At 42.5% G+C, this 26,731-nt stretch overlaps 1 protein-coding gene across 3 annotated transcripts; it reads right to left on the bottom strand.

Moving 5' to 3' along the window:
- Positions 1–1,155: 1,155 nt before the first annotated feature.
- On the bottom strand, positions 1,156–26,731 carry PRR29 (proline rich 29). 3 transcript variants are annotated; one of them, XM_053362126.1, is made up of 6 exons: positions 26,072–26,731; positions 20,107–20,200; positions 18,801–18,916; positions 17,932–18,122; positions 16,637–16,707; positions 1,156–1,430 (listed from the first exon to the last, which is right to left on the bottom strand). In XM_053362126.1, exons 3-6 carry the CDS (start codon positions 18,909–18,911, stop codon positions 1,303–1,305), a joined length of 501 nt encoding a protein of 166 aa, XP_053218101.1. In that variant the 5' UTR covers positions 18,912–18,916; positions 20,107–20,200; positions 26,072–26,731; the 3' UTR covers positions 1,156–1,302. The 3 variants fall into 3 exon arrangements, with proteins under 3 accessions (XP_053218101.1, XP_053218099.1, XP_053218100.1); XM_053362124.1 differs by lacking the exon at positions 26,072–26,731 and adding an exon at positions 21,995–23,072; XM_053362125.1 differs by lacking the exons at positions 1,156–1,430; positions 26,072–26,731 and adding exons at positions 14,997–15,717; positions 21,995–23,072.

Here is a 26,731-nt window from a genome sequence, read left to right as displayed (position 1 = left end):
GACAGAGGACGAGATGGTTGGATAGTGTTTTCGAGGTTACCAGCATGAGTTTGACCAAACTGCGGGAGGTAGTGGAGGACAGAGGTGCCTGGCGTGCTCTGGTCCATGGGGTCACGAAGAGTCGGAGACGACTAAACGACTAAACAACAAGAACAACAAAGGGTGCCACGGCACATTGGTTGAAAACCACTGCACTAAATTGATGGTATGGTACAAATAATAGGGCTTATAAAATTATCAGGGAAGGAATTATGCCAGTCCTAAAAAGATGTAAATGACAAACATGACAACACATTATGTAGCACACTGTGGTGTTATTTTGGTCACAAGAAATTCTGCGTGTAAAACTCATTGCAAGTAATATTTCAACACATTTTCTTAATGCTAAGAAATTCAAATAAGAGAAAAGCAGCAAAACATAGGTTTTTATTTTCATTGTTGTTGCTGTGGGGGGAGTATGTATTTCTGTAATCAATGTCAGCTCACCAAATGAGAAAGCAAAACAATCAGTACAATAAAATGACATTAACCTATTTATTGCTTTCTTGGAGAAGTCTTTAACTGAAGGGGGGGGGGGAATTCTGAGTCATCTTGCATGTCATACTTCTGGTTGCCTTACTCGCGTGTAAAATGCCATTCTGAAATACATTTCCGGGTAATGAAACTTGGGGAAATTATATTTAAAACGATATAGAACTTGTTAACTGTATATGGAAATGAAAAATGAGTCTGTAAGCTGGCAGAATTACCCAAATCATGTTTTAGCTGTAATAATGTGAAAACTCTATTAAACTATAGATAATGACAACCACCACCACCACAACAACAAAAGGTGAAGGAAGGTTACAGCAAACCAGGGATAAATGATAAGGGGTCAGTCAGGGCACAACTTGCCTCAGAAGAGAAACCATGTGAGAAAACTGGGTGGGGCTGGAAGTTTTTTTAGATGTTCACCAACACCCATCTTGCATCATTTCAGGGGAGCCTCCTTGTCTGATGAAGACCACATTATAATAAGATTTAAAATTAATCCCCAAAGCCTATGAAGTCCTACACTTAACAGCTTTTACAATCTTGTTCTCCTCTTGCATTCAGTTCAAACTAGGACTATGCACTGAAGGCACTGAAACCAGGTCGATCAGGGTGGATCAAGCTTTGGCCAGATTGGATTGAGGCAGCCCAGATCACCCCACCTGAACTGATCCAGGGCTGGCCAAAAGTGGAGTGTTTGGGCAGGAGGGGAGACGACAAGGCGGGCAGTATCTGTAAGGTATGTACTTACACCGCAGGATCTAGCAGTACTTAATCCTCCGCTCGCCAGGTGAGTGAAAGATTCAGTCTTTCTCTCTGCACTGCGGTGGGGTGGAGTGAAATGAGAAGCTGTGTTGTCTTCTTTCTGCGCATCCTCCCTGCTAGACCTCTGGCACCGACTGAAGTTTTTGTTTTGTTTTTTAAAAAAACAACTTTCAGCAGTTTTTATTCCAATTGTTTAGTTTTAACTAAGGCTGCATACATGCCATACCTATAAAGCAGGTGAGCTGCTGCAGAGAATCGTGGGGACTGTAGTTTGTTAAGGGAATTGTAGCTTCGCGATGGAAAAACTATACAGGCCATACGTATAAAGATAAAAGGTAAAGGGACCCCTGCCCATTAGGTCCAGTCGTGGCCGACTCTGGGGTTGCGGCGCTCCTCTCGCTTTATTGGCCAAGGGAGCCGGCGTACAGCTTCCAGGTCATGTGGCCAGCATGACTAAGCCGCTTCTGGCAAACCAGAGCAGAACACGGAAACACCGTTTACCTTCCCTGGAGCAGTACCTATTTATCTACTTGCACTTTGACATGCTTTCAAACTGCTAGGTTGGCAGGAGCAGGGACTGAACAACGGGAGCTCATCCCCGTCGCGAGGATTTGAACCGCCGACCTTCTGATCAGCAAGTCCTAGACTCTGACGTATAAAGATAAAAAAGGTTAAATTTGGACGTGATTTGATTTCAGGAAACACACATCAGAAAGAAACTTAGAAGAATTTTGATCAATAAAAGATTGGGAAGGGACTTTGTGGCCTCTGACGTAAAAAATAAGAGAGGCGTGATAATGTATATAAAACCGGAGACTTCTGGTTGAGCCCGATCCCAGCGCAAGCGGCGATTTTTCCGCTTGGAGAATCCCGGGCTTTCTGAAGGAAAGGGGGGTGCTACAGGGCGCAGTAGCCCCCGAAAACACTCTCTGGTGGATGTCCAGGAGTTCTGGTTCCCGCTGATGCCGAAACGCTGACCGTCTGGCCGTCAGGTAACTCCTGTTTGGAGCGAAGAGAACGGCGGGCAGGGAAGCGGGCTGAGGGGAAGCCATTGCTGCCTTTGGAAAGTGAAGCTCCGAGCTTGCAGGGAAAGTGCTCAATTCTCAAAACATAAGAAATTCGGACCTAATTTGAACAAAAAAAGGATCAATTTGGCTTAAGGAAGGATTAGGATTAAAAAATTATAACTACGGAGGTCAGCCGTCTTCTGAAATCAGCCCAGACGCAGGACTGCAAGCAGAGCTGGAAACGGGAAGTGAGTTGCCGCTAGCGGCTTTGATCTCTTTCCTCCTTCTGAAACTTTTAAAAGTAACTCTTTGAGAAGTAGCAGTGGAAAATAAAGTTAAAAAGGGGGGAAAGGGCTGAAACTTTGAAAGTCCTCGAAGATATAAAGTATTGAACTAGAAGGAGTCTGTGAATAATTCAGGTTTCATTTTTGGAATATCTGCGCAATGGAGCTTCAGACTCCATTGTTACTATTTTTAGAGCAGTGCTTCTTGTTGGGAAGTAAAAGAAAAGAAGGCAATATTTGAATGCTATTTCGGCTGGACTCTTTTCTGTTTGTTTGTTTTTTCTTGGAAGGATCGCAAATAGACAATTTTTAATATCACTATTATTTGGAACAGGGGGAAAATTAAGCTATAAAGTTACCAAAAACTTTTTATATTACAAATAGAATATTTGGGACTTGGAACCCTGTGGTTAAACAGGGAATTACAACTTGTTTTTCTGTTCTGGCTTTTTCTCTTTTGTTTTTAGGCTGCTTTACTGGCGGCCGATTTCACAGTGGCTGGTATTGCTTTTAAGTGTGGGTGGCTTTTTTCTTTCTTTCTTTCTTTTTCTTTATTGCAAATTCACGGACTGATTGGATATAACGAATTTAATTGGTTAGATACAGTACATTTAAATTGAAACGCTGGACTTATGGAATTTATTTATGGATTATATTTTCCCCAAACTTAGAAACTATTTAAAGTATTTTATTCAGATTCAAAATCATTCTTATTCGGACTTGGAATTTTCTCTCATTTTTTATCTTTTATTTTTCTTATTCCTTTTATAACTTTGGATCTACTTTTGCAAGAAATTTATGAATGGTCAATATAGTAATGGATTAATATCTCTTCACCTTAATTTTTATGTTTGACCTGCTCCTATCTCCGGCTTGGGAAGTCTTACTTTACATTTTTGGAATAATTTTTGGACTAATTTTACATTTTTGGATTAATTTTGGTGGGAAGTCTTCGTGAGATATAACTCAAATACAATTATCATAATTGGACACAGTGGATCATAATTTCCATAAATGGATTATAATCTTCATAATTGGTTATAATCCTCCTTATTTACTGTGACTTATCTGTTCTGGATTATTTTGGACTTTGGTTTTTTGCTATCCCCAGCTAATTGGAAATAGCCTAATTGGTGGCAGAAGATACTATTAAGGATTAGCCTAATTGGTGGCAAGAAGCTATACGGGCCATACCATCCTCTCTTCATTATCATCTTTTAGTGGAATTAAAAAAATTTTAAATTAGGAACTGTTTAATAACTTCTACCTTCCTTTGGCTGGATCTGCAGACTTTACCCTCTCCGACCCTTGGAGGGAGCTGATACACTTTTGTTAATTGTTGTGATTTGATATTATCAAAAGCTTGATTGTTATAATTTGAAATTTATTGTTTGGACATTATTGAAAAAAATGAAAAAAGCGAGTGAAGGAACACCAGCGGATAGGAAAGGGTCGAAACAGGAGTCAGAATTTAAAGCGGAAATTTTGAGAATGTTTGCAGAAATTAAACAAACTGAAAAGAATTTAGAAACTAAATTAGAACATGTGGATAACAGAATTGGTAAAATGGATAAAAAAATAGATGAAACAGTTAATGAACTTAGAGGTCAAATAAAAGATGTATCTAAAAGAACACAAAAATTAGAGGAAGGGTGGAAGAGAACGAAAATAGAAATGAAGGAGATGAAAAGAGAGGAAGAGAAAATGAAAACAGGTATGTCAGAGATGAATAAAACCCAGGAGGAAGTCTTGGATGCGATCGCAATGAATGAACTGAGACAGAGAGAAGGCAATCTGAGGCTGAGAGCCATACCGGAGACACAGGGAGAGAACATCAAGGAGAAACTGATAAAAGAGTTGGCCCAATGGTTAGAGACAGAACCATAAGAGGTTGCAAAAACAGTTCAAAGTGCATTCAGAATGAGAGTAAGATCAGCTAAAACACGGAAATTTCCAGGAGACTGTTTAATAACATTTAAAGATAGAGATATGAGAAATTTGATATTACAAAAGAATAGAGAAAAAGGATTAAACATCGATGGAAGCTATATTATCATCTTCAAAGACATTCCAATAAGACTATTGAAACGAAGAGACCCATACAAAGCATTTGTTCAAATTCTCAAGAGAAATAACATTGAATTCAGATGGGAATTTCCTGAAGGAATTTCTTTTTTTTTTTACAAAAGTAAGAAACATAGGCTGACAAGTCCAGAAGAGACAAGCAAGTTCCTGAGAAAATATAAAGAATTAAGAGCAGAAGAAGATGAAGAAAAAGGAGCAGTAGGAGGAGCAGGAGCAGGAGGAGCGGGTCCAAAGGATGATGATGAAGAAGAGAATGGAAAAGTGACAGAAGAAGAGGAAGAGGAACAAGAAGAAGGGAAAGCAGAAGGATTATAAATAATAACAAAAGCCTTTATTTAATTAAGAGGTTATAATGGCATTAAAAATTTGGAATTGGAACATTAATGGAATGAATGACAGGAAAAAAAGGAATAAAATTGAGCAATGTTCAAAAAGGAAAAATTTGGGTATAATTTTCCTACAAGAAACTCATGTGGCAAGAAAACATAGAAAAGTTTTGATTAACAAAAGATTGGGAAACGAATTCATATCTTCCGACAAAAATAAGAAGAGAGGGGTTGTATTATATGTGAGGAACAAAATCGAAGCTCAACAAATTTTTAAAGATGAAGAAAGAAGAATCATCGCAGTCCAGATCAAATGGCAAGGGGTAAAAATAATAATTGTTGGGATCTATGCACCAAATGGAAACAAAACTGATTTTTTCAAAAATTTGGAAGAAAAGCTGTTCGAATATATAGACCAAAAGATTACAATAATGGGGGACATGAACGGTGTGGTGTCATTGGAAATGGATAGACTAAGAGCAGCAGGGCTTAGCAAAGAAGGGAAATTACCAAAGACATTTTTTTCGATGACAAAAAACTGCAATTTAATTGATATTTGGAGATTGAGACACCCACTGGAAAAACAATTTACATTCTATTCAGACCCAAATCAGTCAATGTCGAGAATTGATCAAATATGGGTCTCAAATGAATTAACTCCAAGAATCAGGCAAATAGAAATTCAACCGAGAGTAATTTCAGACCATAGCCCAATAAAATTTGAATTACAAGGATATGAAGAGAGAACGTTTAGATGGAGAATGAATGATTATCTCCTAGATGACCAAAAAATTGTTGAGAAAGCCCAAAAGACTCTGATGGACTATCTTATAAACAACTCTAACAAAGGTACGTAAATCAATACAGTATGGGATGCCAGCAAGGCAGTTATGAGAGGATTTTTCATCCAGCAGAATTCAATCAAAAATAAAAGCAGAGAAAAAGGAAAGAAGGAAATCTTAAGACAAATAATGGATAATGAACAAAAACTAGTTAAAAAACCGAATAATGAGAAAGTAAAACAGACTATAAAGACTCTGCAAACTCAATTTGCGATGATAATCAACAAAGAAGTAGAATGGAACATAAAAAGAATGAGACAAAGGAACTTCGAATCGGCTAACAAATCAGGTAAATGGCTGGCATGGCAAATCAAAAAAAGAAAAGAACAGAATGCAATCAACAAAATCATTGTGGAGGGTGAAGAAATAGACAGTCCAAAAGGTATTAAAAAAGGATTCTTGGATTTTTATAGACATTTATATAAAAGAACAGAGAAGAACAATTTGAGGAAGATAGAAAGATATTTAAAGGGGGAAAAGGTGCAGAAGATCCCGACAGGAAAAAAAGATAGGCTGAATACCCCAATAGAAATTGATGAAATAAAAGAGACTATAAAAGAACTTTAAAAAGGGAAAGCTCTGGGACCAGATGGATTTACAGCAAGTTACTATAAAGAAATTACTATAAAGAAATTACTATAAAGAAATTAAGAGACGCCTGCTTCTTGGGAGGAAAGCAATGACCAACCTAGACAGCATCTTAAAAAGTAGAGACATCACCTTGCCAACAAAGGTCCATATAGTTAAAGCTATGGTTTTCCCAGTAGTGATGTATGGAAGTGAGAGCTGGACCATAAAGAAGGCTGATCGCCGAAGAATTGATGCTTTTGAATTATGGTGCTGGAGGAGACTCTTGAGAGTCCCATGGACTGCAAGAAGATCAAACCTATCCATTCTGAAGGAAATCAGCCCTGAGTGCTCACTGGAAGGACAGATCGTGAAGCTGAGGCTCCAATACTTTGGCCACCTCATGAGAAGAGAAGACTCCCTGGAAAAGACCCTGATGTTGGGAAAGATGGAGGGCACAAGGAGAAGGGGACAACAGAGGACGAGATGGTTGGATAGTGTCTTCGAAGCTACAAACATGAGTCTGACCAAACTGCGGGAGGCAGTGGAAGACAGGAGTGCCTGGCATGCTCTGGTCCATGGGGTCACGAAGAGTCGGACACGACTAAATGACTAAACAACAACAACTATAAAGAAATGAAACACATCCTGTCAATACCCTTGAAAGAAGTTATGGATAATATTCTCAAGGAAAGAGAAATTCCAGAAACATGGAAAGAAGCATTTATTACATTTATCCCAAAAAAAGATTCGGATTTAACACAAGTTAAAAATTATAGGCCTATTTCATTACTCAATACAGATTACAAAATTTTTGCAAGTATTTTAGCAAAAAGGATTTAAAAAATACTACAAGAAATTATTCATAAGGATCAAGCGGGTTTCCTACCTGGCAGACAGATGAAAGATAATGTAAGGAATATAATCAATATTTTGGAATATCTGACTGCCAGAAATGAGAAACAAGCTATGTTAATATTTGTGGACGCAGAAAAAGCCTTTGATAATATATCTTGGGATTTTAAGTTAAAAAATTTAGAATATATGGAGGTGGGGAAGGAATTTCTCAATGGAATAAAGGCAATATATACCGAACAGAAAGCTAAATTAATTGTAAACAATATGATTACGGATGAAATAGGGATAACTAAGGGTACACGACAGGGATGCCCACTCTCGCCACTGTTATTCATCATGGTGCTGGAGGTCTTTCTAAAATCCATAAGGGAAAATGAGGCAATAAAAGGGGTTGCAGTAGGCTGGAATGAATATAAGGTTAAAGCCTTTGCCGATGACCTGGTCATAACAGTGGAAGAGCCTTCGGAAAGTATTAAGAATATACTTATTGAGGTGGAAAGATTTGGTCAAGTGGCAGGATTTATATTGAATAAGAAAAAGACCAAAATAATTGCTAAGAACATGGATCCAGACAAGATAGAAATAATGCAACAACAAGTAGGTATAGAGGTGGTGAAAAAAGTGAAATATTTGGGTATCTGGATAACCCCCAAGAATATAGATTTATATCAGAATAATTATATACCGGTGTGGAATGGGATAAAGATCTGGAAGTGTGGGGACGAATGAAATTATCGTTTTGGGGGAGGATTTCAATGATAAATATGAGTGTGCTGCCAAAGTTGTTATTTCTATTTCAAACGATTCCAATAATCAAGGGGACTGGGACCTTTAAAGAATGGCAAAGAGTGATTTCAAGGTATATCTGGCAGGGTAAGAAGCCAAGAATTCAGTTTAAGTTACTAACTGATGCTAAAGAAAGAGGAGGCTTCGCCCTGCCAGACTTGAAACTGTACTATGAAGCTTCATGTCTCTGTTGGTTAAAGGAATGGATAAAATTAGAAAACACAGAGTTGCTAGACATAGAAGGATTTGATAACAGATTTGGGTGGCACGCGTATTTATGGGCTGAAAAGAAGAAAATCCATAAAGGTTTTGAGAACCACATTTTCTGAAGATCGTTGATAGAAATATGGGATAGGTATAAAAACCTACTTGAACCAAAAACTCCACACTGGTTGTCTCCATTAGAGGTTATGAGTGTTAAAAAAATTAATATGAGAAAGAATTGGATTACATATGGAAATTTGATTGTTAAAGAAGGGGGAAAATGGAAAATGAAACCCTATGAAGAAGTAAAAGAGTTGGTATATGACTGGTTGCATTAAGGTAAAGGTAAAGGTACCCCTGCCCGTACGGGCCAGTCTTGACAGACTCTAGGGTTGTGCGCCCATCTCACTCAAGAGGCCGGGGGCCAGCGCTGTCCGGAGACACTTCCGGGTCACGTGGCCAGTGTGACATCGCTGCTCTGGCGAGCCAGAGCCGCACACGGAAACGCCGTTTACCTTCCCACTAGTAAGTGGTCCCTATTTATCTACTTGCACCCGGGAGTGCTTTCGAACTGCTAGGTTGGCAGGCGCTGGGACCGAACAATGGGAACGCACGCCGCTGCGGGGATTCGAACCACCGACCTTTCGATCGGCAAGCCCTAGGCGCTGAGGCTTTTACCCACAGCGCCACCCGCATCCCTGGCACTGGTTGCATTACTTTCAAATAAATGAAATGTTTAAAAAAGATCTCAAAGAATATGGATATGTAGAGAAAGATTCTAAATTTCAATCAGAAATAATAAATAATGAATATAAAATTCTATCTAAAATGTATAAGATATTGTTGGAATGGCATACAAAGGATGAAGAAGTCAAATCAGTTATGATACAATGGGCCAGAGATATTGGTCATAATATACAATTTAATGATTGGATAAGACTATGGAATGAAAGTATTAAATTTACTGCATGTACTGCATTAAAGGAAAATGATATGAAAATGATATATAGATGGTATATTACACCAGTAAAACTAACAAAAATGTATAAAACATGTAAGAAGTGTTGGAAATGTAAAGAAAAGGATGGTACATTTTATCATATGTGGTGGGAATGTAAGAAAGTGAAAAGCTTCTGGGAGTTGATATTTAATGAACTGAAAAAAATGTTGAAATATACATTTGCTAAGAAACCAGAGGCCTTTCTCTTAGGAATCGTTGGAAATGAAATAAATAGAAAGGATCATAAACTTTTTCAATATGCAGTAACAGCAGCAAGAATATTACTGGCCCAGAAATAGAAACAAGAACAAATACCAACATTGGAGGAGTGGAGAATGAAGTTGATGGACTATGCAGAACTTGATAAACTGACCGGGAAGATCAGATACCTACGAGATCAAAAGTTCACTGAGGACTGGGGAAAGTTAGTTGTGTATTGGGAATGTATAAGTGATAACGAAATAACGTTAGTGGCATTTAAAGAAGCTCTGTAATAAAATAAGAAATATTGTAAAAAAGGAAAATAGAAGTGGGGGGTAGGCATAAAGGCAATAGCAAAACTTGGAAATGTGTAATTAAAGAAGATATGATTGGCAGAGAGGCTGAAGGAAGTCTAAAAATGGAAAAATTTATAGAAGTTGTAATGTGGTGTGACTTGTATTTTCTTTTGATGGAAAATTAATAAAATATAATTATATATTTAAAAAGATAATGTATATAAAACCTGAATTAGATCCAAAGTAATTAATTAAAGATGAGCAAGGAAGAATATTGATGATACAGATAACATCACAAGGAGAAATACTATTGCTAATAGGTGTATATGCACCAAATGAGGAAAAAACTGACTTTTATGAGACTTGAAGAAATTCCATTTGAATATATGAATGAAAAGGTAATTTTGATGGGAGATGTGAATGGTGTAGCTTCCCTGGAATGGTATAGGACTATAAGAAAAAGCGATACAAAAGAAGGGAAGCTACCCAAGGCTTTTTTTTTTTAAGATGACAGACAATTTAAGTCTAATTGATATCTGGGGAGAAAAACACCTACTGAGTCTTTAAGGATCAGGAAAATTAACAACATGGATATAATAGCATCATTTGAACAAAGTATTTAAGAAAGATAGGATACAAGGGTTGGGTGAACAAACATCAAAACGAGAGAGATCTGTTGGAATGTAATGTAAAAGTGCTGTCTAAAATGTATAAGATACTATTGGAATGGGAGACAAAGGTTGAACAAGTAAAACCCTCAATGATACATTGGGGAATAGATATTGGTTATAATATAGATCTGGAAGCATGGGAACGATTGTGGAATACGGATATAAAATTTACAGCATGCTATGGTTTAAGAGAAAATTAAATGAAAATGTTATATTAATGGTATCTAGCACCACGTAAATTGGCAAAAATGTATAAATCAAAATCAAATAATTGTTGGAAATGGAAAGAGAAAATAGACTCTTTTTATGTTGTAGTAAGGTTAAAGCTTACTGGGAAATGATATATAATGAATTGAAAAAGATGTTTAAAACGACGTTTGTAAAAAGACCAGAAACTTTCCTTTTTGGAATTATAGGGATAGAACTACCCAAACTGTATAGAAATTTATTCCTGCATGTGGTAAGAATGTTACTTGCCCAAAAATGGAAAGAAGAAAAAGTCCCGACGAAAGAAGAATGGATACAAAAACTTATGGAATACGCAGAAATGGTGAAACTTACCGGAAAAGTAAGAAATCAAGATAACAAACTTTTTATAAAAGAATGGAAATGATTTATTGAATATTTACAAATAAACTGTAAACAGATAAGAACATTGGCAGGATTATTGTAATAACCTGCAGTTTTATAAGAGTATACACTTAAAGTAGATGAATAAATGATTAAGTTAATTTGGAATATGCGGAAAATATAAAAAATAAATTTAAGGAACCGCAGAAAGAGGGGGGAAGGAAGTCGGGTTTCGAAATGTTAAAATGATTGTAAAAAATTATTGAAATGTATAAAATTGAAAATTATAAAAATATGTTTTTTTTAAAAAAAACCCAGCAGTTTTTATTCTGATTTTTTTAGTTTTAACTAAGGCTGCATACCTGTCATACATATAAAGCAGGTGAGTTGCTGCATAGAATCCTGGGGACTGTAGTTTGTAAGGGGAATTGTAGCTTCGTAATGAATAAACTACAGCTCCCTGGATTTGTGGTGGTAGGTGTAAATGTGCTTTAAATGTGTGGTGTGCACCCTTCCTTAAAAAAACCAAACGCTTAGAGACAATTATAGTTAAGCAATGTATACATTGTCAAACTGAAATAAACGGAACTAAAATAAATATATTAAAAGATCACTACAGCTGCCTGCATATTTGGGGTGGAGATGGGCACTGGGTCATGTGGAGCTCCTGAGCTTCAATACTGATCACCACATCGCTGAATCTCTGAGTCCAGCCCACCTCATAGGCTAGTTATGAAGATAAAATGGGGAGGACAACCCACACACGCTACCTTGAGCTTCTTGGAAGAATTATATGATTCAGCAGCAGCAGCAGCAGCAGCAGCAACAACAACAACAACAACAACACAATTCACTACAGCAGGGGTCAGCAAACTTTTTCAGCAGGGGGCCAGTCCACTGTCCCTCACAAGACCTTGTGGGGGGCCGGACTATATTTTGAAGAGAGAGAAAAAGAACGAATTCCTATGCCCCAAATAACCCAGAGATGCATTTTAAATAAAAGTGCACATTCTACTCATGTAAAAACACGCTGATTCCCGGACCGTGTGTGGGCTGCATTGAGAAGGCGACTGGGCTGGATTTGGCCCCTGGGCCTTACTTTGCCTACCCATGCACTAGAGAGTTGCATGTTGATTTTGAGTTGACAGCACTCTTTACAACCGGTGCTGGAGGAAGAGGGGGCTCAGGGAACAAGAGCTGGTGGGTTGAATTCAAGGATGGGCTGTTATGGCTCAATGGAGAGTCTCAACCTGTGCCAGATTTACACACAGGCTGTGTGGGCTGTGGCCCAAGGCCTCATAATCTAGGGGGACTTGGACTCTTGCCAAAAAAATATTTTTAAAACAGGCAGATTTTGCTATCTGGGCCCAGGTCCTTAGTAACGTTCAACATGTATGAGTCTGTGACTGTACAGCACTTACACAGGTGCGTACTTCCTGCTTAGAAAAGTTTGTGGAGGCTTTAAAGCTGCTCAGAGTCAAATGATAAAGTCAGCTATGAAGCAATACAAGGGTTCAGTTCACTGTCTATCATTATAGCACGCATTCTGAGAGCAACTGAGGACTGATTGACATATCCTTGTGAATCACAGTAATATTTAACTTTCACTTTTTGTGAAAATAATAATGAGTAAGCAATATGAGAGTGGTGCTAGTAAAAGAAAACAAGAAGAAGAACAGAAGGAAATACTCAAACATTTAAAGCTAATCATGTCATATGTGTAATGGTTCAAGGGGTTGCTCGTGCGTAAATCGGCGCCACACCTGGCTGGGTTACCTGGGTGAACTCTTTCTGTCCGGACAGCCACTCACCCGTGGCTGTCTCAATCGCTGGCAGAATCCGTCAGTGGGCGTTTCTTGAACTTCTTCCAGCAAAGAAGCTCTTTGACGCCTAGTCTCCGCCTACTCTCCCTGCGCGGAAGCCTTCTGCGCAGGGAGGGTGTGGGCAGCGGAGGACCCGTGCTCTCCCCGCTGGTCTCCGTCGAGGAGTCATGGAGCCACCTCGCCGATTCCCCCATCTGCCCCCCTTCTCCACTGGTGCTACGCTGATTTCCTTCCCCAGAAGATGGGCTGCTTCTCTCCCTCCCGGGACGCTCTCCGGAATCCCTCTGGAGCCCTCCCTCTGGCTCCGATGGCATATGGCTTCGTACAACAAGCAGAAACAGCCCTACCCAGTCCCTCAGATACAGAACATTTGTGTTTGCAAACAGAAGGAAATCAAGACGATCACGCTGAGCAGTCTGAGCTAACTGAAGAACAACCAGATTATATACAGAACGCAGCCACCCAAGAACTTCAGAGAGAACTGTTGTCAGTAACTACCGCTACAAGTACAGAAACTTCTGGAGAAAGTGACAATGAAGTGTTAAGACCTACAGCCAAGGAATTACCACAAAGCGCTGAAGGAACATACCACAAGGTAGCTGCACCAAAAGCAGCAGTTCAAACTCATTAGCATCTTAAAGAATTGGAAAACAAATCAAATGATGTCAGCAAAAATCATAGCATTGCACACACAAAAATACCAGCTGTTCCTGCTACTAGTCATTACAGATACAATAATGACATAGGCTTATGGGCCATAATGAAGAAATATCATTCTGGATTGAGGAAGGCCCATCGGAATGTCAGCACTTGGACGGACCTTTTACCCTTCAAAGTGAACACACAAAAACTAAGCCCATTTCTGCTCAAATAATTCATTCTCCCTCGAAAGGAAAAGTCTACTGTTCTGTATGCAAACCAAACTTACCCCAATGACAGCTTTAGCTTGTATTAGATTTGATGCCTGGCATCATACTTATCTTGTTCAACCCCATGGAAATTTTAAAAATCATATGAACTCTTTGCTAACACACTTAATGAGAAAGCATGGTCAAACGCTCACATAGTAACTCGAAAAGCAAATAAAAGCAGAGCAGGATTACTGGAGGCATGTACTTCAGCAAGTTGTTTCAGTGATTTCCCTTTTGACAGAACATGGCTTGGCATTTAGGGGAGATGATGAAACATTTGGTTCACAAAACAATGGCAAATTTGTTAGACTGCTTGAATTAATTGCCAAATCTGATCCCTTCCTGTGTGCTCACATAAATCAGTATGGCGGCAAAGACTCTAGTTAGTCATCACACTTATCCAAAACTACATGTGAAAAGGTTATGCAGCTGATGGCTAACACAGTTTGAGAAGCAATACTGAGCAACATCAAACAGGCAGGTTATTTTAGATTATCACTTGATTCAACATCTAATATTTCCCATGTTGATCAACTTGCTATCATTGTTAGATAAAGTTTCTTCTAGTGATGGATTGCCAGTTGAATGCTTTTGGAGGTTTTTTTTGAACTTAAAGATCACACCGGTGAAAGCACGACTGAGCTGATACTGAACTACTTCAGTGAACTTGAAATAGATGCCAGTAAATGTAGAGGACAATCATATGACAATGCAGCCAATAGGACCGGAAAGTCTAACAGTGTTAAACAAAAACATCTGGAAAGGAACACGTTTGTAAACGTTTATTCCATGTGCTGGACATTCCCTAAATGAGGCCAAGAGGGGTAGGCTGCCATACGTCTGGAATTTCCGCTGGGATTTGTCCGCTGGGATTTGTCCGTTGAAAATGGTCAGAATGTTCAGAAATTGGTTAAAACCCAGGGAGGTCTTTTTTATTTTTAACAAGATGTAGTCCATTGGTCCTCAGTTGGTGAGCTGGGACTCACTATAGCAGAAGTGGCTAAACTTTTTTTTGAGCAGAGGGTATGTGGCCATCCCACATTCTGCATGCACATTCACTTGCACACATAACACACAGGACACCTACACACCACACACACACACACAGGAAATACACAGAAGCTGGATACAAATGTACCATACACACAGCCCCCACTTCAGCTGATCCTTATTTTCACCCCTCCTTAATTATCTTTTCTTTTCTTTTTTTTGCTGCTGCCAAAATCAGTGCTACCACTTTAAACAGTTATGCCCCCCCCCAATAATAATTCTGGAAACAATAGTTTTTTGAAGAGTGCTGAGAATTGTTAGGAGATCCCTATCCCCCCCCCCAGAGCTATAATTTCCAGAGTGGTTTAGCTGTCAGTCCCTCTTCCCAGGGAACCCTGGGAATTGTAGCTGTGTGAGGGGAACTGGGCAGATTGTCCCATCTCCATGTAAGGCATTGGTAGGAACATGGCACCCTCCCATTGGTGATGGACTCCATCTTCCATCAGCCCCAGCCAGCATGGCCAATGATCAGGGATGATGGGAGCTGTAGTCCAACAACATCTGAGGGCACGAGGTTCGCAACCCCTGCCTTAAGTTTTGAGGAAGGATGGTTATATACATTATTCAGATAACTGGCACTGATCTACAGAGGGCTGTTGCTTGTGGGTTTCCCACAGAGCTTCTGGTTGGCTGCTGTGAGAACAGTCCAGGACTAACTGGGCCTTTGGCATGACCCAGCAGGCTATTCGTACGTTCTTATGATTAAATGCAACTCAGACAAATTGATGAAGTTTATTCCAAATGCACATACTCAGAGGCCTCGATCGAACAAGGGGAGGACTTTGCCACCAAGTTATCCATGTCACAGCAGTGCTGTTTGTTCAGTCTCTGATGCTGAAGGGGCAGCCAGGCGGAGTTTGAGGCCTGCGTCTTGTTCTGTAAATGCTCAAGCAGGTTAGACTTTCACCTCACCTCCGTGCCTCAGTGTAGTCATAGTATTCTGGAAGGAGGAACCACTTATGTCAGCCTTGCCAGTGCATAAAGGCAGCCCCAGATCCCCCCCCAAGCACTGTCTATCTTAGATATATTTAATAGCATTGTGAGCTGAGCCATCTTAATCGGGGTCCTGAAACAAAAGAATTGAAATGGACTTTAATGGCTAGGAATGTCTGACAGGGAATCTCTCTACAGCCCTGGATTGTAGCACCCATCAGAGTTTAGGAAGGTGGCATCCTCCCACTGGTGGGAGGAGGAAGAGAAACTATTTAGAGCCAATTTAGAAAACAATTTGGGCAGGGTGGTTGTTGCTGTTTTTTAAAGGAAGAAAGAACACTGTGAATAAGCCAAATGGAGAAGCAGGGCTGATGGATTGGCCGCCTGCTGTGGAAGTGCCTGTTTGCCTCCACCTAGACTCTCCTTTTATATATCTGTAGATGAAGCAAATATTATGAAAATAACTTATTTCCAGTGTTCTAAATCCAACTTATTTCCAGTGTTCTAAATCCTGTAGTGCTGCTCTAGGACTCTGGGGGAAGCAGGGAATGTGTAGAAGTAGTATTGAACAGGTGGAGCTGGAGGGAATATGTCTGTGTAGAGCAGCTGTCCCCAAGCTGGTTTCCTCCAGGCTTTTAAGACTACAACTCCCATCATCCTGTTGGCTATGATGACTGGGACTGATGGGAGTTGTAGTCAAAACAAAACAAAACATGGACGGCACCAGGCTGGGAAAGGATTAGCACAGTAGACTAAAATGACATAGGACATTAAGTAGGTGGCAAAGGTGCCATGGTGTCAGCATTAGGATGCCTGGGACAAAGAGATACCAAAAGCCCACTTGCACAGAAAGGCTTGGGAAAATAATAGCATTGCCTGGGGATTTCAGAAACAGATGCTTCAAAGCCTGCAGCACCCACCCTTACCTGAAGCTGGTGGGACATCGGCCATCACAGTTCCAGTGGCGCTTGGTGGTGGGGGTGGAGGGACTGGTTCCCTATTGGGACAAGTCAAGATGGGAGAGTTAGTAAAAACTGGGGCGCAAAAATCTCCACTGGAAATTCTGTGTGCCTCACAGGACTCCTCACAGGAGTGCAAGTAGGAGAATCAGCTTAGCTAATGCTAACCAGGCAGAGGGCCTTTCGGTAGTGGCACTCGCCCTGTGGAACGCCCTCCCACCAGATGTCAAGGAAATAAACAACTATCCTAGTATTAAAGGACATCTGAAGGTAGCCCTGTTTAGGGAAGTTTTTAATGTTTAAAGCTGTACTGTGTTTTTAATATTTGATTGGGAGCCGCCCAGAGTGGCTGGGGAAACCCAGCCAGATGGGCAGGGTATAAATTAATAAATAACAGTAATAATAACAATAATAATAACAACAATAATAATTACAGATGCCTGCACCCCCAAAGTATCATCTTTTATGTCTTGCTCCCCCCCCCAAGTCACTTTTCTAGGCCTTATTATGATGGCAGCAAAAATTAAGTTTGGACATGCTTACTAGTTGTCTGGTGAAAATGCTGGAGCCGAAGGAAGAAGGCCTGCACAGTGCAGGGGTTTCAGGGCTCTACAGACCTCCTTGTCCTTCTCCGGGACTGAAAGAAGGGGGATGGATCATGAACGAAGGCCCTGTATCCATATCTGTGCCATTTATTCAGGCAGAAGAACTTGGATGGGCAGGGTCCTGGCCATACCATTAGGTGGCCACCACAGGCACTTGGTTTTAAGGCAGCAAATGGTTAGTTATTAAATTTATTGTCTGTGTGATTTTACTGCTAGGTAGGGAGAGAGGTTCCTAGCGGGATTTTCTGCCTGACGTGCCAGAATAACCTGGCTGGCTTTGGTACTATGTTCACCTTGACTTTGAGGGGTCAGGGGCAAAGCACTATTTGCTGCGAAATCCCTTGGGCTGGCTCTGCCCTGTCTGATGAGAAGTTGGGAGATATTGGCTGCAAACACATGACTCCCCCCCAACAACAAAAAGAATCCTGGGAACTGTAGTTTGGTGCTGGGAATTACAGCTCTGTGAGGTTCATCGTTGTCCCGGAAGTCTTGTGGCGAGTGTTTATTTTTATCTCACTACTTGTGCTAGTGTTATATTTTTGAATGCAACGTTTGGAGTGTTGAGTTGGAGATATGAACATCTCCGTGAAGTTCTGTGCCCCTCCACATTTGATTGTGCTATCCTTTCCTCATAAGTCCATCTCCAGCTACACTGACCTGTCTTGCCTCCCCATCACCTGAAGGTCTGGGCCTACATGGCGAATGGCAGGTTGTTGCTGAACCTGAGATGGAGACTGCCATCCCATGAATGGAATAATGCTTGGGTAGGGGGCATAATGATGGTGGAACACAAGGGGGGCTGGGTCATCCTCTTCCTCTTCTTCTATCTGCCAAGGGACGTGGGATACCTGCAGGAAAGAGAGGGTGAAAGGCTTGAGAAATGTCCACTGGAATACATCGACCCCACTTTCCTCCTCCAGGGCGACCGGGTATATTTTATCTCTTATGGAGAAGAGTCGTTGGGGCAGAGTTGAAGCAGACAAAAGAAAATAAAAGTTAAGCTAACCCTCCACTCTGCTAGGCCTCTGCTCCCAATCCCAGCTTTGATCTTAAGTCCTCCAACCCCATGCTAGATTGTGATAGGGCTGTGTCCGGGGTGCAAGGCAGAAGGATTATTTAGGAAAGGAGAAAATGTCAACCTCTTTTCCCACTTAAAATATGAACAGATCAGCCTATTTATGCCCTGTGTCTCACATGTTTGTTCGTAATTTCCACATTAGCCTGCATTTTTTAAAGTCCAAATGAAAATTCATATTTAAATATGTACTTAAATGCATATTTTAGCTTGTTGCATGCAGTTCTAAACTTATTTTACCCTAAAACAAACAGGTTAAACACATTTTGGTTCGTTTATGAGCTGAATTGCAAAATTCAGAGAGGTGCAAATTCCAAATTACATTCCAACCTACAGATTAGTTTGGTACAAATTAGGTGGAGTGCAAATTAGGTTCCTTTGCTTAAAAATGTGGACTAACCAAAATTCTCCTCCATCTGTGGAACAGAGCATTTCCCTTTCAGTTACCTACCTGTGCCAGAGACTGGGCTGGGCTGTTTTCAAAGTGCGCCACTGCTGACATGGCCAAGTTGTTCATTACGACTTGGTGCATCTGGGCATTCTGTATCATCATGAGATCCATTAAATCTGCCAGAAAGAAAGGGTGAAATGAATGTTCTGGGCCATAGATGGCACTATGCAAAGACAAATGGCAGATATAAGCCTTGTAAATTAGCTGGGCAGTGAAACAATCTCTCCACTTTCAGTACAGTGAAGTGTTGGACAGCGAGCTAACCAAGTGAAATTCTACAAACAAGAGAAGTAGCTTAGTTAAGAAGATACCACTGCTTAGACTATGTGAACTAAGTTAGGAGCTAATATACTGTACAGTGGTACCTTGGGTTACATACGCTTCAGGTTACATACGCTTCAGGTTACAGACTCCGCTAACCCAGAAATAGTACCTCGGGTTAAGAACTTTGCTTCAGGATGAGAACAGAAATCGTGCTCCGGCGGCGCGGCAGCAGTGGGAAGCCCCATTAGCTAAAGTGGTGCTTCAGGTTAAGAACAGTTTCAGGTTAAGAACGGACCTCTGGAACAAATTAAGTACTTAACCTGAGGTAGCACTGTATGGGAATACAATTTCCCTGCAGTTGAAAGAATAAGGGAAGTTTACATCACTCCTTTTAAGTTTCTCAAACAAGGATTGGGTATATCACAATGACAGACATCTATGCACATGGCAGTCTAAGCCACAACTCTGGGACTCACAAGTGACCCCTGTAAAGTCATAATCAAACTTCAGGTTTTCAGAAGGCCTTGAAAACCCAGTTGAGGCAGGTGGGTGCAGTCTGTGGGGTGATATTTCATCTTGATATTGTGCTCCTTTTGGCTGGTGGATTTGTAAAACTTGTTTCCTTTCTGGGCTACAGGACCAGCAACAGGCTTCCCTCAACACAGGCCACCAATGCTGCGGCCCCGAATACACTCTGGCTGTTGCCCCCCCCCCCCCGATGTGTCCACATAGTATTTCAACTCTACTCACCACCTTCTCTGCAAATTTAGTTGTAGATCTTTGCCCACAGAACGAAAATTCAGCCAACATTTAAATTGCACATTTAAGGGTCTGAGTATTTAGAAAGGGTGGGTAGGTGGAGAGGTTGGTGCATTTATTTTTTGCCTTCCAATCTGCTATAAAGCCTGTCTTGGGATGCAGATGATTTACATTCAGCCCTGCCTTTCCGGATCCTTGGGGGGGTGGGAGGGTGGGTTTCGGCGCAGAATTTTAAACACTCCTGCTAATGGCAGGCATGGCTTTCTTGTGCTGGGTTTCCTACCTTCCCTGATGTGCCCTGCCTTGCTGGATGTCGGAGGAACAGATGTAGCCCAGGGCAATTGCTGGAGAATTGTCACCTCCGGCTGCTGCGGAATCTGAGAATTAATGTCAGAGAAAAGAATCGGTCTGCGCAAATAAATCCTGTCTCTTCTTAGGAGGTCATTTCACCGCTCCCTCTTGGGCCAGGTTTTCCTCTTTTCTTTTCTTTTCTTTTCTTTTCTTTTCTACCATCAAGTTACACATTTATTTAATGAGAAGTCTGATGCAAGAGCCAAACTGGGTATGATAGCAAGACAGACAATTTTCTGCAACCAAATGGAGGATGATCTCCAAATCTGATGAGGGCAGCAGTGGGCCGATGGGGTGCTTAAACCTTTCCCCATGGACTGTCTGCTCACTCAATGGCAGAGCACATGATTTGCATGCTATAGGTCCCAAGTTCAATCCCTGACATCTCCGGGTAGGTCTGGGAGAGACCCTGAAATCCTGGGGTGTTGCTGCTAGTCTGTGTAGACAATAGTGAGTTTGATGGGCCAGTCGTTTGACTCAATATAAGGAAGCTTCCTATTTTTCTTTCCTAATAATCCCCCCCCCTCCTGCTGATTTTCTCCTAGCATGGGGTGGGAAAATCATGGACCCAGCATTGTTTCCCCTCTGGGTGGGGAAGCACAACAAGGTGGGTTTTTGATTAGAAAATCAGCCTTGGGAGTGGATTAAGCATGCCCTGTTTCCAACTGAATTCCTTTTGGAACATTTGGCGATGGCAGCAACATTTATAAAAGTGCGCACACACACACACATCAGGAGACACTTCATGTGTCCCCTACATCACCTGCCCCCCTTAGCTTCGCGTGTGAGAAGGCCCCCCTTTTGCCAAATACTGGTCTGACTGTGCAAGCAACCCAAGCAGCTGTCTAGGGAGGCAATATATCTATTGGCACTAAGTGTAGGAGGTTGTGACTCCGAGAGTTGTACTCTGTGCAAGAACACCTTTTACAAAGATTCTGGCCTTGGTTTGCCCTTGGATTCCTCATCCATCCAAACAGAAGAGCGTATGGAATGAAGCATAGGCTCTGCTCTGCAACATTTGGGGCGGCTTCAAGCCATACTTTTATGTATCACCCCCCCAAAAATCACAGGAACTGTAGTTTGTCAAGAACTGCAGCTCTGTTAGAGTGAAACTGCACTTCCTAGGGTTCTTTGGACAAAGTCATGTGCTTTAAATGTGTGTTGAATGAGCTTTAAAATATACTGTGTGGCTCTCCCCTTTGCCTAAGGAGGCTGTGTAATCCTATTCCTTGGGGGATTTTCAAGGCAAGGGTGGTGGTGGTGGAACTGTTTCCCCCAACCCCTAATTGCTGTGTGGGGTCAGTTCTCACATGCGAAGTCCAGGGCAGAAGGAGGGAAATTCATTGACAGGATCCAATGAGGCAGTTTGCGGACTGCCTCCCAATTGGGTCATGGGGTTTATCTCTGAGACAGAAGACGGCAGGAGGGTTTAACTGCTAGATGATCCTGCAGAATCCCCTCCAAAGGTAATTAACTTTTTTTTTATTTTTAAAAAAGCTTCATTAATTTCCTTAGCACAGGGCAACTGCAGCACCAGCTCCCCAACCCTCTCTGGTTAGTCTTCCAACCGCCATTTGTAGCTGTGGGGATTATTGCAGATTTAGTGATGACACAGCATAAAATAGTCTGTTCCAGAATTTTTAAATTTTGCACCCCGCCCCTGCAGCCAGCATCCTACTGCAACCTAGAGATTATTTTGTGGGATGTGGGGAGGATAAATCAGATCTTTTGGAGTCCCAAGGGATTCTCCTCTCTGCTGCTCATTCAGGGGCGCAACTCTGGCTCCCTCTCGACTCCCCCAGCCCGCAATGATGACTTACTGGTTGCTGAATGAGGTGCACTGGTGGGGAGGCGGTCCCTTGGCCCCTCCGATCCATTGCAAGGCCCCGACTGCTTGGTGGCAGCCAAAACAAGCAAGGAAACAAAGCAGGCTGGTTGCTAAGGGAGCTGTGCTCAAACACACTGGCCCTGCCTGCCTGACAGGTGGCTTTTAGTTGTTCAAAAGGTGCCTTGTCAACATAAGCACCACAGGGCTGGGGGCGGGCAGGGGTTGCCCAACAACAAAAATAATGTAGTAATAACCCCACAGTGTTACCACACACATAAAGATTCTAACACCTCTCTGAGGCACATACTTTTGGTGCCTCAGCAACAGTACCAACTTGAGTGGTCACTTTCTTCTATTCTGATTTTAAATTATCGCCTTCTCCGTGTGGTAAATACTCTGGGTGTCTCCAGAGTGTCGCTGTTTTGTGTGGAGGGATTCAAGCACATACCAGAAATTTTGGCTTGTGCATTTAAAGTGGGTTAAAGGATTCTGTCACTCTACTGCAACAAATCTTTCTTTCTTTTAAAAAAGAGGACTTTTGCAGTTAGGAAAGTGATGGAGAAATGTGCTGAAAAGAACAGTGAGATTTGTAGCCCTGTGAGCTTCATGGTCTGGTTCTAGTCTGACACTCTAACCACTACACCTTTCTCTCTCTGTCTCTGGTAGCCCTGTATTGGGAAGGAAAGCAAGCATGGAACTACATACTCTCCAACATTTTTGTCCCCAAACTTGGGGTCATGCCAGAGCACCTTCCGGTCTGGCTCTTTGGTGTGACCCTGCTGACTAGCGCCAGACCAAAAAACGGGACCTTCTGGGATGCAAACAGAAGCTGGAATTGGCTTCTGTGATTCCAGGATGTCCCGCTTAAATTGGGACAGTTGTGGGATATGTGTGACCTCTCATTTCCATGAATATTCATCTCCCTCATTATCTCAAACTTCCACGGGATACAAATCATTGTTATGTCCAATGCCAACAACCTCATCAAATGAGGCTCCTGTCATTCTCTTTAGAAGACTGAATGGAAGGAGGGTGGAACAAGCCTCACATACTAAGAAAATTTATGCTTTGTAAGTTGGGGGCTTCTAGCTGCTGCTGCAGTCAAGAACGATGGGAATGCGACATTTAGGCCATGATGAGGTCAACCTGGAACACGATGTTGTCCTCTTTTCTCAACCTCACATCACGCAAGGCTTTCCTCTGATTATCTGTGGTTTTCATAGGAACAATGAAGGAGGTTTGGGAGAGGAATCTGCAGTGTCAGGCAGCCTTGGGTATTTCATAGCAAGATTGCCAAGCAACTGAAAACAAATCAGCTTAGCCAGACAGCAAAACAAGAGAGCAAGGAGATGAGATACGGAAGCTGAGCATTGCAGTATGGAGCAGACTAGGCATAGGTGAAACTCACAACCTAGGGCCATCCCCATCTGGCTCCAACACAGAACCCACAAAGACAATCACCCTGCACACTTCAGGTGCCTTCTCCCATGTGAACCTAGGGGCACAGCCCCCTCATACAGTTAACGCACCTCTAGACCACGGCTTCCCCCAAAGAATTCTGGGAACTGTGGGCGGTCTTCCCCAGGTGTCACCACTGAGGGGGGTGACAAAATGCACTCACCGCGGGGCCTGCAGCGCACCCGCAGGCTTCACACTGCCCCAAATAGTCTGCCCGCCACCTCCCCCTCAGCTGTAGGGCAGCTGACTGGGAGGAGGCAGGCAGCTTCCTCAGAGGCCCCACACGCCACCCCAGGTTTGCTCCGCCACTGCTCCTAATGACTCTTGGCACCCTTAACAAACAATTAAGCAATGGGTGTGACTCTTACCTTTAGGGAGTAACCTACATTAAATGCCCACGAAAGCTGCTTTCTGCAGGAACTGGTTCTGCGATAGAGTTCATTGAGCCTGATCTCTACCTGCCCCACACCTGACGTCACATGTCAGGGCTGGGGCAGGTGGGCATGGTCTGGGGGAAAAGAGTCTTGCAGGCCCAGCTGGGACTTGTGCAGGGCCAAATCTGGACCATGAGCTGCAGGCTCTGTTTACTACAACCTACGGCAAAAGGGGCTAAAATGGTGCCCTCCAGATATTGCTGGACTCCACCTTCCACCAACCTCAATGCTCACAGATAGGAATCACAGTCTAAAGGGTGTTATTGTGGTTATACCTGCTTCTTCCCCTGCTGTGCCATCTGCTTACCTGGTGAAGTGACATACCTAGATGCTCTCTAAGCCTTTGTTTTGAAGGAGATGGACTAAGAAGCTCTTCCTTCTGCTTCCAGAGTTCCCAGTATGAGCAAGAAGCCCACACATCACCACCATCCATCTCACTCTGCTCACTTCCAGGTCACATAGTGATCCCACCTTTCCAACCTAAGAGGCTCACCCCAAAACGAGAACCCAGGCAAAAGCATTGTGAAGCTGCTGACAAGTATAAAAATAATATGGGGAGAAGAAGCAAATCATCATAATCCAAAACTGTGGATAGCTCAATCGGTAGAGCATATTACTCTTAATCTCAGGGTTGGGGGTTTGAGCCCCACGTTGGGTGAGAGATTCCTACTTTGCAGGGGGTTGGACTAGATGACCCTCGGGGTACCTACCAACTCTGTAATTCTATGAAAAAAGCTAAAGCTGTTTGTACAAATGGTTCTGGACCACCAGGGGGAGCTGTAAGCTTTAGATTTGTAGGCCTAAGTCATTTTCTTTCTTTTTAAATTCCAGGTTGGGATTGTTTGGCCTTTCAAACATACCAAGAGCATCATAGGAACACAGGAAGTTGCCTCGTACCAAGTCAGACCATTGGCCTACCTAGCTCATTATTGTCTACATGTATATTCAACCTTTTCACATCCAGGGCTCACTTTTAACCCAAACAGCATACGGGGACCCATTTCTTCATCTTTCACCATATACTTGTAGGGTGGTAGTGCTCCTGTTGTGACCCACCTTCGATTAGGCCATCAGTTGATGACCAGGGGTCTACATACATAGGCTAGCAGCAGCTCTCCGAGGTCTTTCTGGGCCCTACCTGGAGAAGCCCAAGGTACAAAAGCAACCTGCCCATTTTAGCCTCTGACCCCACATGCTGCTAGCTTGTGCCTGGCTCCCCAAAGGGAATGTGGCCCTCAGGTTGAAAAAAGTGCCCCACCATGGCGCTCCATTCTGATCTAAAGGACAGGAATCGAGCCTCTCCACCTCAAGAGTCTGTCTGCCAGCTCCCAGCATCCAAGAGCTAGTGTGGTGGTTATAGAGTGTCAGACAAAGGTGGGGGGGGGCCAGGGTTCAAATCCTGACATGCCCATGAAGCTCACTGGGTGACTTTGGCCCAGTCACAGCCTCTCAGCCTAAGCTGCCTCACAGGGTTGTCGCGAGGAGTAAATGACGAGGGGAGAACCACGTACCTCACCTTGAGCTCGCTGGAGAAAAGGTGGGATATAAATGGAATAAATAAATAAGAATAAATACCTATTTTTCGCTCTATAAGACGCACCTTTTCCCTCCTAAAAAGTAAGGGGAAATGTGTGTGCGTTTTATGGAGCGTTTGCAGGCTGCGCAGCTATCCCAAAAGCCAGAACATCTCCCTCTCGCTGTTCTGGCTTCTGGGATTCAGATTTTTTTTCTTGTTTTCCTCCTCCAAAAACTATGGTCTTATGGTCTGGTGCGTCTTATAGAGCGAAAATACGGTAAATATTAGGGAGAAAGGAGGCTTGAGAGACACCCCCCGCCCCAAGTTGGAGAACCTAGGGCAGAAGTGAGGAACTTGTGGTGCACCAGATGTAGCTGGATTCCAACCTCCCTCAGTCTCAGGCAGTGTGGCTCAATGGTCAGTGATGATGGGAGCTGGAGTCCATCACCATTGGGATGGCCACAGGTTATTAGGCATTAGGGCATTAATTTCTTTGCTGCCAAGGAGAGGTGAACGGAGTCACCTGTTCTGGCCACCACTTCCCGAAAGGCTTGTCTCAACAGGAAAGCTTTACAAAGAGTTAATTAATCCACCCACTCACCCTAGGCTCTGGAACCAGACCAAGAAACCTCGCAACGCCTACGGCTGGCTTGTAACTTACCTAGAGAGTTACTTTGTCTTCTCTGAAAATGAAATGTCTCCCTGAGACAGAGAAAAATGTCCTTGTAACGTCGAATGATTTGGCACAGAGATGGGTCCTGTTGTTGAAAAGGGGCAGGAGATTAATCCAGCCCCGATGGGTACTTCGTTTGCTTTATGATGTCCCATACATCAGTGTCACAAAGGAGCGAGCCGATTAGCTGGACCTCACAGCTTTCTTGAAGCCTAAAGCCTCTTGAAAGACGCAGCAAGAGGCTGGTGGAGGGAGCGGGGAGGCAAGTGGGAGCCTTAGATCATGCATGGCCATTAGAAATACACTGGGCACAGAAACACCACGAAATAGGCAGATTCACACCATACATCCAAAGCACATCACATGCACATTTAAAGCACGTGACTTCCGCCAAAGAATCAGGGGAACTCTAGTTTGATAATTGTTGAGAGCTGTAGCTCTATGAAGGGAAAAGTACAATACCCAGGATTTTTTTTTTTGGGGGGGGGGAATGCTTTAAATGTGTGGTGTGGCTCTGCCCAAGAAAGTGAGGGTGACTGACTGCCTCAGGCAGCATAATTTGGGTGAGCCGGGCTGCAGACAGATTGACATGAACATAGGGAGGCAGTCCACAAACCTCTAGATTGTACCACAAGTCCATCATCAGGG

The sequence above is a fragment of the Podarcis raffonei genome, chromosome 13, assembly GCF_027172205.1.
Source record: "Podarcis raffonei isolate rPodRaf1 chromosome 13, rPodRaf1.pri, whole genome shotgun sequence".
Classification (NCBI taxonomy): Eukaryota; Metazoa; Chordata; class Lepidosauria; order Squamata; family Lacertidae; genus Podarcis; species Podarcis raffonei.
The sequence above is the reverse complement of the archived record's forward strand: the minus strand, read 5'-3'. Positions and strand labels throughout refer to the sequence as shown.

Bases quoted from the DNA above. Each gene is read 5' to 3' on its own strand.
- PRR29 (XM_053362124.1), bottom strand. From the start codon at position 22,051: ATGGATCGGAGGGGCCAAGGGACCGCCTCCCCACCAGTGCACCTCATT. The intron at 20,201-21,994 runs GTAAGTCATCAT...ATTAATTCTCAG, and splicing joins TGCACCTCATTCAGCAACCA to ATTCCGCAGCAGCCGGAGGT. The intron at 1,431-16,636 runs GTAAGGGTGGGT...CAAAAACTTCAG, and splicing joins CGATGTCCCACCAGCTTCAG to TCGGTGCCAGAGGTCTAGCA.